Source organism: Pyrus communis, chromosome 3, assembly GCF_963583255.1.
Source record: "Pyrus communis chromosome 3, drPyrComm1.1, whole genome shotgun sequence".
NCBI lineage: Eukaryota > Viridiplantae > Streptophyta > Magnoliopsida > Rosales > Rosaceae > Pyrus > Pyrus communis.
This window is the reverse complement of record NC_084805.1, coordinates 27,987,066-27,997,822: the sequence shown is the minus strand read 5'-3', so window position 1 is coordinate 27,997,822 and position 10,757 is coordinate 27,987,066. Positions and strand designations below refer to the sequence as shown.

General features: G+C 40.0%; 2 protein-coding genes across 2 annotated transcripts; one reads left to right on the top strand and one right to left on the bottom strand.

The window, feature by feature from the left end:
- Positions 1-1,535: 1,535 nt before the first annotated feature.
- On the top strand, positions 1,536-3,486 carry LOC137730205 (uncharacterized). The gene is made up of 5 exons (XM_068469276.1): positions 1,536-1,666; positions 1,760-1,974; positions 2,310-2,477; positions 2,565-2,800; positions 2,947-3,486. Exons 1-5 carry the CDS (start codon positions 1,597-1,599, stop codon positions 3,191-3,193), a joined length of 936 nt encoding a protein of 311 aa, XP_068325377.1. The 5' UTR covers positions 1,536-1,596; the 3' UTR covers positions 3,194-3,486.
- A 155-nt stretch (positions 3,487-3,641) lies between these two features.
- LOC137729555 (wings apart-like protein 1) lies at positions 3,642-10,493 on the bottom strand. Its single transcript, XM_068468530.1, has 12 exons — positions 9,703-10,493; positions 9,013-9,112; positions 8,482-8,821; positions 7,967-8,079; positions 7,126-7,251; positions 6,862-6,955; positions 6,063-6,784; positions 5,394-5,659; positions 4,678-4,825; positions 4,366-4,463; positions 4,204-4,285; positions 3,642-4,022 (listed from the first exon to the last, which is right to left on the bottom strand). Exons 1-12 carry the CDS (start codon positions 10,224-10,226, stop codon positions 3,939-3,941), a joined length of 2,697 nt encoding a protein of 898 aa, XP_068324631.1. The 5' UTR covers positions 10,227-10,493; the 3' UTR covers positions 3,642-3,938.
- Positions 10,494-10,757: the final 264 nt, after the last annotated feature.

Below are 10,757 nucleotides of genomic sequence, written 5' to 3'. Positions count from 1 at the left end.
CTGGCTTGGACTAGACTAAGCTGTACAAACTTAGTGAAGCGTTTGGTGCAGTGTCGGACTAAGTCACATACTATAATTTTTTTGGCAATTTTTAATTCATTTGAAAATTAAACAAAAATTAATAATAAAAGGGGTGAAGTTTGCAGATGAATGGAACCAAGAACATTTTCTTTCCTTTCCTTCCTATATCCTTCACCGTTTATCTCTTCCCCATCATTTTCTCTTTGTCAAATCCTGCATCAATCTCTTAATTTTCTTCATCGATTAAGAGAATTTGTATTGGGGTATTGGAATCCAAATTACCTCGCTGTCAAAATGCAAAGCCTTTATACAATCAAGATTTGGTTTGCATACTAGAAGCTTTTCACAATCAACATCCAAATCTTTCATCCCTCTCCTTTGCACTTGAAATCCGTGAGCATATCTGGAAGATGGGGTGAGTTCGTGGTTTGGAGGTCTAAGCCCTCCGACTTTCAAAATCCCCAAATCAAAATAAAAAAATTCTCAGCCCTCTCAATTCCAGGACCCAACCCTCCTGAGAACTCCTCCAATTTTCAAAAAGCCAACTTCCCGATTCCAAGCACCACCGACGTCATGGTCACGATGACAGTGATGCAAAAAAAAAAAAGCGGAGCCCGTGAACTGGAACTGGATGTCCGCCTTGTTTCCGTAGTCCTGCTTAATACCAAACGAAAGCAGGGGACTAGCTAACGAGGTTTAGTGAAGGGCGGATTGCCTCGTAGTTGAGGCGAGTCCACTTATTCTAGTACAGAACCTTACCAAACATAGGATTATAGTCTTATTAAGCTAGTCCAAGCCATTCCCTCCTAAGGAGGTGTAACAAACGCCCCCTTAGTTGTGTAATCAAGTGTCGAGTATATATACATTCTAGATTAGATCATTTAAAACTCAAATGAAGGACTATGATCAAATATGGAGCATGGTTAGGTAGATTCATAGTACATATTTTTTCAAGCTCAATTAGAGATAAGAATGTAAGTTGGCAATCCCTCTCATATATAAATCAAGTAATCGTTGATGCATTTGCATAACTATGTAGCCGTCACATACTGAAACATTCCTTATTCCTTTTTGTTCATTCTCGAAATCAATAAATTCAATCAAACAGGAAACAAAATACATCCAAATCACAAAGTTAGCACGATTACCTTTGGATGACACAAATATCAAACGTCGTCTTCAATTTGAAGGGCGGCGACTCTGTCAGTCTTATTGTACAAGTCAAATATAATCCAACAGTGCCAGATAAAAGCAATAGAGTTGACGGATTTAAGGGCAAAATCTGAAAAGATCCTGCCTTTTTTAGGAGATAATAAACACGCTGAGTCAAACTCGGTCTGCCGCGAGATCAGAGTATGTCCTGTGTGAGAAACGCAGCGATCTATAGTTTTACGGAAACTGCATTGAACGACATGGCGTTTTGGTATTAATATTTGCAAGTCCAAACATTGTCTACGTGTCATTAAGACAGGAAATTTCATTAATTTGCAAGTCCAAACATTGTCTTGTCGGAGCAAAAACTGAACTCTCTCTCTCTTGTTCGTACACATTGTCTTGCCTGATAAACGACCTGAAATGGAGCAAATCCAGCACAAGTACGTAACCGTACAAGGCCTGAGGCTCCACGTCGCCGACATCGGAACAGGTCAGATTATCTTCCTCCCCACTTCCTCGTCCGCACACCATTTATTATTCTTAATATAATCGATCCCGTCTTTTTTTTTTTTGTTTATCACAGGCTCCAATGTGGTCGTGTTCCTGCACGGTTTCCCGGAAATTTGGTACTCGTGGCGGCACCAGATGATTGCGGTAGCCAACGCCGGCTTCCGGGTCATCGCTCCCGACTACCGCGGATACGGACTATCCGACCCGCCTCCCCAATCCGAGAAGACCTCGTACCGTGACCTCGCCAGTGACATCCTTGGAATTCTTGATTCCCTTGCTATTCCCAAGGTACTTGTTAGAAAGAATCCTTGTCTCCGGATTCTTCTCCTTAATTATTAATTCCGATTAATTTTTTTAATTACACAAGTCTTTCTCCCTTTTGTTTTGGTAGAAGTTGAAAGAAACTTACATACGACGAGATGTCATTGTTATGCATGTCGGCGAATAATTAGCTTGGGATGCGATTGCAGTGGCATCTCCAAAATTGCAGCGAATAACTAGTGGAATAAGGCTTTGTTGTTGTTGTAATCGGAGTAGAATTCAAAGTATCACTACACATAAGAGTTAATTGGTAATTGTATTCAAGATTTAAGGCTCTAAAAATTGTATTCAAATCTGCATAGGTTTTCCTAATTGCAAAAGATTTTGGAGTTGGGGTGGCGACATTATTTTCCCTTCTTCACGCGGAGAGGGTCTTCGGCGTTGTAACAATGGGAGCGCCAATCATGCCACCAGGCCCTCGTAGAATCGATAAATCTCTCCAAGAAGGTCTCTACATTTCAAGATGGCAGGTGTGCATTTACCTTATTACATGTTCTATACTTTTGCAAGCATGATTTGCTTGCGAGTTTTGCAACTAACTGTTACCTCTGTTGCAGGAACCTGGACGGGCAGAGGCTGATTTTGGGCGCCTTGATGCGAAAACAGTTGTTCGTAATGTTTACATCCTCTTCTCCAGAAGCGAAATACCAATAGCTGCAGAAGACCAGGAGATTATGGACCTCGTGGATCCATCTACGCCTCTTCCCCCTTGGTTCAGTGAGGAAGATCTTGCAGCATATGGAGCTTTGTATGAGAAATCAGGTTTCCGAACTGCGCTGCAAGTTCCGTACAGGTAATGCAGTTGATGAAAGTGGTTTTTGCTGTCATATACTCTAACTGCTGATGGAAACTAACTAGTGTGGAACGATCGCACCCAGCATTCGACCAAGTTGTAACCACATTTTAAGGAGTGTTGAACTCTTTTTTGCACATTGATAGGGCAATTAGAGACGAGTCTGCTGTATCAAATCCAGTAGTTAAAGCTCCGGCACTTCTTATAAGGGGTGGCAAGGATTATTCGAACAAATTTCCAGGGATAGAGGATTACATAAGCAGTGGAAAGTTCAAAGAGTTTGCCCCCAGTTTGGAGACTCTACTTCTTCCCGAAGGAACGCATTTTGTTCAAGAACAGTCACCTGACGAGGTCAATCAGCTGATCCTCACCTTCCTCAGAAAGCACATTTGAAACGGCTTTGCTTGAAGATTGCCAGAGATGGAAGTGAGATTTGTCCTTGGGAAAAAGATGCATGTGATGTGAAACTGCCAATAATGTAGTGGTGAGGAATCTTATGCAGAAGGCAAAATTTGTAGTTCTCTCGTTCCTTCCTGGGCAATAAGCAAACCTTGTGTCAAATACTGTAACAACAGCCATCCTCAACATTCATCTCCCAAATATGAACATCTTCGTCCCAACGGTTTAGCACAACTTTTGATCTCGGAGTCCGATTTTAGCCTATAATACCTTTTCGGAAGCAGAATGACCGGCCTATAATTAAATGGCCACTATAGTTAGATTGAAACCAAACGGCGATTGACCACAATTTTCTTAGACCACGGATCTAGGAGAACATTACTCATTATTAAGAACGACAAAAACAAAAAATAGTGGGGAAAACAAAGGGAAGAAATGCTAATTACAACGAAAGCAAGACATTTTCATTAAGCTACTATTCTTCGTATACAAGTATGGTCTCTGGCCTATTAAAAATGGTGGGACAAGAAAAAAGAAAGATACAAAGAATAGCGTGACATGGGGAAGGAAAACGAAAACCTAAAAAAAAATAACAAAGCAAACAGGCCTGCCTGCAGTCAGCTCAACACGGCGTGCACCTGAATCCAGGCTCGATGAGCGTCGTGGAGATGGGTAAACAACCATTTTTCTAAAAGGAAAGCCAAATCTGTACAGGATTCTCGTCCCATCTCTGAAGCTCTCACCGTATCCTACATGATTCAATTACTTCGCTCACAGCTTTATGAGTCTCGGGCGATATCATGTTTAGCGTCAAATGGAATGCCTGAGGAAGAAATCATGGATATATGTAATCACATTAGAGCAATTATAACTTTCCGTCAGTTAACAAACTACGTGCACCAATTTTTTGATGTTTCAAATCTAGCATAACTTGGCATCGACAAATTTCGTTCTGTTAAGCTCTAACATCATATATATCATGGTTTAGAACTTAATACACATACCACAAATCTCTCCAACACAGGTACTAGGATAGCCAGGTTGCGGTCTGGGAGACAGTCAGAAATTGCATCACGTATGCTCTTGCTGAGGGCAGCAAACAAATTCTGATGAGAATATGCACAACGATGTGCTTGATAAACAGGAAAGAGAGCAAACAAACCTACCTCTCAGTTGAAAGAAATGCTAGAAGCAAGGCAGAATAAGCTTCTACTATCATTTTCTCCGCTTCCTGTTCTCCTTGTAAGACAGCTGCCTCATCAGTCTGTACCGATACAACAAAATCAAAGTTAGAAAACATCAACTAATATCAGATATGAGATGAAAACAGTTAACCAGAGCACAACCAATTATATGGTAAATAAAATTTCAATTTCTTGTCTTTGTTTTGCAAGACAGTAGGAGGCAGGCACTTGTGTTTTCAAGAAATCACAACTTAAACAACAAAACTGAAATTTCCATAGTCAACAGGAACATACTGGTAAAATCGTTTCTTCTCCACCTCCCTCGCCTGCACCTTGGTTGGCTAGAAAGATAGAGCAGATTAGCAGAATTAGATCCTTGCGACTCTCCTCTTTAAACCCTTCTGAATTAGGTAAGTGAACACTAGCTGCTGCAAGACGCGATCTGGATGAAAAGCAAGTTTGTTAAATTTAAAAGCATGACAGTCCTAATGCGGCAGAATAATTTATAAAGAATTAGAAACTAAGACTAGTTAATCTGAATTAGAAACTAAGACTAGTTAATCCGCAGCACAAGCACTACAATTACAATATAGCAACTTTCACTGACTTAATTTTTTTTTGCATCTACAAGTTGTTTAATGGAAGCAGTCACCTCTATAACCCTGCCATTATCTCCACATACATGTATACAAGAATATTGGACAAATTCTTGTACAGACCCCTCATCCTATCCATACAATTATTCAAAACTGGCCTAACAGTAACGTATTCATGCATATTATTCCAGATACTTTAAAAGGAGCATCTCTGTTACACCTTAAGAAGCAATTTGGACTCTATAAGAATAGGATGTGGAAGACATTTCCACTCTCTCAACGACACCACTTCATTGGAACCAACTGTGGTAACGTGTTCTCTTAGTTGAACTATAAATTGAGCTAAAAAATGAAGGTCGGTTGTTAAAATGAGAATGTATAAACAGATGGACAAAAAATGAGATGGAAATTAACCTGTTTTGGCCATCTTTCTCCACTAAGTTCACAAGCAGGCCTAAAATAGCAACAAGAAAGTCCAGCTCTTGATCAGTGAGACGTTTATCATTCTGATGGTCAAGTTCCATGCTGGAAGTATTTTCACTTCTCTCGCTGAAGGGAGAAGATAATGAGTTGAAAGATGGAAAGTGGTTGGCAATCAAGGAAGACAAGGTTTCCAGTCCTCCATAGGCAGCAATTTGGTGACACCCAACAGGATTATCGTTTGCTAAGTTCATCAGAACCTGCCAAGAAAGACTATTATGAGTTTGCACGGTTTAATGGCTTTTTCTGTGTTCCAACACACTGCATGGACGATGGGATTTCGATTAATTGAAAAAGCGATCTTCCATTAATATGAGTAACCAAAATAATCAAACAGCTGATGAGTATTATAAACATAAAACTTACACTGGAAAATAACTGAATAAGTCATAGTTGAGAGCTGTTAGTAGACCAAGAGAGAAGTAAACAGTAACTAATGAATCTAAAAATAAAACCTGCATCTGATCAAGAGACCAAAAAACAACTACATTGTACACCAGTAACACCACCACCCCACCCTCAACTGCACAGAAGTTGACAGGGAGAGCAACAAAAGTTCAATGCAATGTGAAAAAGGTTTAATATAGTGGACTGCAGAATTACCTTGACAGCAGTAAGAAGGCAGTCTGCTACAAGACTGGAACCTTCTCTGCTAACAGCACCTGAACAGGTGGTCTCTTGCGTCTGATGGTTTTCTCCATTACTCAATGCTTCTTGGCTCATAATAAGCTGCAATTGACAAATGTCATCAATTTCTCTGTATGCTGTCGCATTCTCTTGCGAAAGAGAGAACTTTTTCTTGCCAGATAACTTGTCCCACTTAGAAGGTTTATAATCATCTTCATCAAATGCAAAAGGATCTTGACTCCCCTGTGAAAGATCAGTCTTCGAGTCTTGGGAAATATAGGATCTCTGACTGAGATCAGCATCCATCCTGGAATCATCGCTAAATGCGAAGGGATCTTGACTCTCTTCTGAAAGATCAATTTTGGAGTCGTCAAAGTTAGAGGATCGCCGTCTAAGACCAGCATTCCTCGTGGAAAGATTACTAAATTTACCGATTCCACTGCTTACATGGCTTGATACACCATTGGAAGAACCATTCGTAGAAGAATTGAGTCTTGTCTTCAATGAATAAGCATCAGTCATGGAGGTGCTGGTAGTTTCCGAACTGAAGATTGTATACCCCGAGCGAGGCGTTGACATTAACTGATTGCTCTGACATATATCGGATCTCTTCTCAGAAACATGTTCAACCCCATTAGAGAGACTATAAGATTTTTCTTCATTAGAGGCAGATGAGGAACTTTCCTGCAGATAAAGACCTAGAAAACAATGCCATTAATTATCAGAAAGCCAAAAAGATTAAGAATCAAACGTAACTCCAAAAACTAATAGTTACCTGATAGAATATTGATGGCACTTATAACAAGTTCTGTAAAAGACATAGGAATTGCCATGGGATCCAACTTCCTTTTCATTCCTAGCAAATGGCTCTGTTTAGAAAACATGGATGTGGAGATTTATTACCCCTTTCAATAGTTAACAATAATCCTAACATCATAATGCAGTATGATTTTTACAAACTAAAAAGGAGAAGAAAAGCGTGAGAGAGATAGACAGACAGACCAACGGCCAGAGCGGGAGTAAATCACATTACAAATACCTGATTCTCTTTACTTAGGAACGTCGCATTTTCCATGATCTTCAAGCATTTCAAAAGAAGAACCAGGCTCCGCACCATGTCGATTTCCTTTTCCCAAATAGAATGCGAGCTATCTTTTAGCCAACCCTGCATATTAGTTTCTTGTGCTTAAAAGGGCAATTTCACCAATAACAATTGAGTACCATATAGACCCCAGGTTCCAAATGAAAAACCAAGAAAGTATATAAGGAAATAGTTACATTGTGAGTCGTGACTATGGTTCGTTACCAACTTATCACAACTAAACATGTATGATGTGCATGTAATAAAGAAATAAAACAAAGTGTGGTGGTATCCACATACCTCTTTTTATGTTCCAAACACTCCTCTCAATTTCCGGCCATTGGATGTAATGAATTGAAGAAGATCCAAGGACAGAATTTAACAGGGTTGGGGTGTGTGGATAGTACCACCATAAACAAATTGTTCAAAAGCAGAGATAAATTCAATAAATTCATGATTGATACGTGATATAAATTCAATAAATTCATGATTGAGAAGTGATACTGTTAGCATGCAAAACCACTCATGTTACTCCAAGAAGAAAATCAGGAACTAAAATGAACAATAAAGAAGATGATGCTATCAAATAGATAACTGCCCATTTCTTACTATAATGTGTAGTCAGTGTTGCTCATAAACTAAAGAAGCATATGGGTGAAGACACTTGTGAATCTAGATACAAGTAAGGCTGCCCACTATCATTTTGGTTCTTTACCATGGGCATGCATTATTTTCACAGAATGTAAGTTCTGATATGATGAAACAGACAATGAGATCAAACAAACATACAGGTTCACACCTCCAAATTGGAATGGCAACCCATGGTCACCTCAAATACAGCATCTAGACCTCCAAGCTCTCGTAATTTTTCCTTAAAGTTGCCCCCCGACTTCCTTACTGCACCAGTGGTTTCTGAAAGTGCAGGCCAATTGGAAAACAAAACAATCAGGAATAAATAAGAGGAAAATGAAAAAAATAAAAAAATAAGGATGTAAAACAAAAAGAAACATGATGGTTACCTACTCATCCCAACCCAGGATTAAGGAAGAATTATTTGAAAATCTATTGCATAGTCATCAGAACTATTTGAACGTTATAACTGTTCCCTCTACATTGTACATTATAATGCACAGTGGATGTTTCAACACAAATGAAACAGTTCAAGCAACTATGTGATGTTCTACATGGTGCATAATCTCATACCTAAATTAAACATTAAAATACAATCTTATGAATGCTTGAGATCCTGACTAAATCAAACATAACAATGTGTATCATAACCAGAAAACCATCAGCTTCAACACAGAAACAGACCTTCAAGAGAAATAGTAGATAAGCAAGCTTTCTCAATAGTCAGCAAAGCTATCCATTTTGGGCATAACTCCGGCTTTTCCATTCCTCCATCATCCACACAACTCGGCTTCAAGTCCTTGCAACCTACAAGAATTTCTTGAACTTTGGAAAAGATAGCGGCAGAGCTGGAGTCCAATCTTTTTGTCGTACACTGCGAGATGTCAGCGCCGATACGCAATGCTAGAAGCTTACGTCCAATTTTTGGTACTTTATCTTCAGTGGTGTTTGAGACAATTGGTTTGCAAAACCTAATCAAAAAATTAATACAGTTCGGTGATTCCAGAAGATGATCATCCTGACCCTGCAACAGTAAAAGATGACAATCCCTTAGGTTTACTAGTAAGAAAAAAATAAACTTCTTTGTATGTACTCTTGAAAAATCACAGACTCACAGCAGACATGAGCCGTGCACAAGAAAACTTCATGAAAGGTACTTATAATGATAAAAACTTCAAGTTAGAATCATCACTTTTCAAATACTAAATGACTTACATCACTTGTCAAAACATAGAAAATAGTTGCAGCAGCCAGATTGCTAGGTGAATCATCAAAGCTGAGACCCATTATAGCCTCTATTATTGTTTTAGCCATCCTGAAACGAAGGGACTACCGATCAATTTATAACCCATAAAACAACACACAATAATTTTGATAGAAACAATGAGTAAGCAAAAACTTGATAAACAACAATATCATAGGCAATCATTACAAAGTGTCACAATATTGGGAATAAATGGGCCCCAAAGAAGATGCAAATACACTTGATAATTTGAAATGAAAAATTAGCAGTCAAATCAAGTTTTCTATTGCACTATCATGTAACCTCGGATACATTCAACACAGCTAGGCATCCACATACCAGTAAACAAAATTCGAATAAAAACCATGACCCTCTAACCACAGATCTCCAAAACCTCAAAGCAAAGTTGTAAACTCAAAATGCAATCAAGGTTTACTTAAAATACACACCCCCACACTCTCCAAATTCACATACCTATCAAGAACTACTTATAATTCGAAAACCTCACATATCCAAAAATCCATAAGAAAAAAACGACTTCAAACTAACATTTCCAATTCCCCACCAAGAAATTCTTGACATTTCAATAAACCCCATTTCAAAAATCGGATTTTTACATCCAAGAACCAATGAAGAAGTAGTTTAAAGTCAGCCTAACTTACCCCTGAGTCCTGAGAAGCCGCCTCTGCTGCGCCGTCCCACAAATAGACAGCAACGAGAGCAAGCTAGCCCTTCTGATCCGAACCGGCTGACCTTTCCGGAGCCCATCCAAAGCGAAGTTGACCTCGTCCACATGCTCCATCATCTCCCCAAACTCCTGGGCCTCCATCAAAGTCGAAGTCGCAAGAATTGACGGCGGCGGCCTGTAGGAGTTCTTTCCCACCACCTCCTTCCGAGTCTTGGCTTTCTTGGAACCCCCCGCGACGACGCCGTCCAGCGGAAAGCGCTTCAAGGAGTCGACCTTGGTGACGTAGGGGTCCGAATCGAAATGGGCCCACCCGGAAGACGAGTCCTCCTGAGACGAGAAATTGAAAGGGTCGCTGCTTTCTTGCGGCTGCGACAGGGAAAATCCGAAGGGGTCGCTGCCGACATCGTCGTCATCGTGAACGGCGTCGTTTAGCTCTGTGTCGGAATACGTTCTGGGAATGCCCCCTCCCTTGCGACGGCCGTACGTTCTCACGATCATCTTGGTAAACGGCGGCGTTTTGGGTTTGGCTGGGTTCCTTCCTCTGTGTTATCAGTTCGGGATGGGCATTTCTGAACAGAAATGGACAAGGGCTTTTGTTCTGGGGGATTCAAGATTTGAAATTGAAGGGAAAAATTGGAAAATTGGAGGTCTGGAAGACTGGTACTTCAGCTGAAGAAGAAGAAGAAGAAGGAGGTCTGGTGCCAAAATTGAGGAGAGAGAAACTGGGTCGCGGAGGAGAGAGAGAGATCGGGGTTTTGGGTTTGCCTTTCGATTTGGTTTGGTTTGGTTTTCAAATGCTTGGGCTGCCCTTTTGTGAAATTCTGTGCCCTTTTCCTCTCCTTCGTCCAATCACATTTTTCTTGATTATATCTAACTAAGGGTACTTTCGTCATTTAATACATTTTGCGATTTAAATCAAATCATAACAATGGGATAGAAGTGATGATGGCTAAAGAGCAAATCCAGCGTTGGGTTTAGCCCTGTGGACAGGGAACTAAACAAACCCAATTCCCTTCCAAACTAGCTCCA

Excerpts from the sequence above, each read along its gene's own strand:
- LOC137729555 (XM_068468530.1), bottom strand. The coding sequence starts at position 10,226 with ATGATCGTGAGAACGTACGGCCGTCGCAAGGGAGGGGGCATTCCCAGA. Across the intron at positions 7,252-7,966 it reads GTTGCCATTCCAATTTGGAG|GGTTGGCTAAAAGATAGCTC; the intron begins GTGTGAACCTGT and ends ACTAATATGCAG. Across the intron at positions 4,464-4,677 it reads GAGAAGAAACGATTTTACCA|ACTGATGAGGCAGCTGTCTT; the intron begins GTATGTTCCTGT and ends GTATCGGTACAG.
- LOC137730205 (XM_068469276.1), top strand. The coding sequence starts at position 1,597 with ATGGAGCAAATCCAGCACAAGTACGTAACCGTACAAGGCCTGAGGCTC. Across the intron at positions 1,975-2,309 it reads ATTCCCTTGCTATTCCCAAG|GTTTTCCTAATTGCAAAAGA; the intron begins GTACTTGTTAGA and ends AAATCTGCATAG. Across the intron at positions 2,801-2,946 it reads GCGCTGCAAGTTCCGTACAG|GGCAATTAGAGACGAGTCTG; the intron begins GTAATGCAGTTG and ends GCACATTGATAG.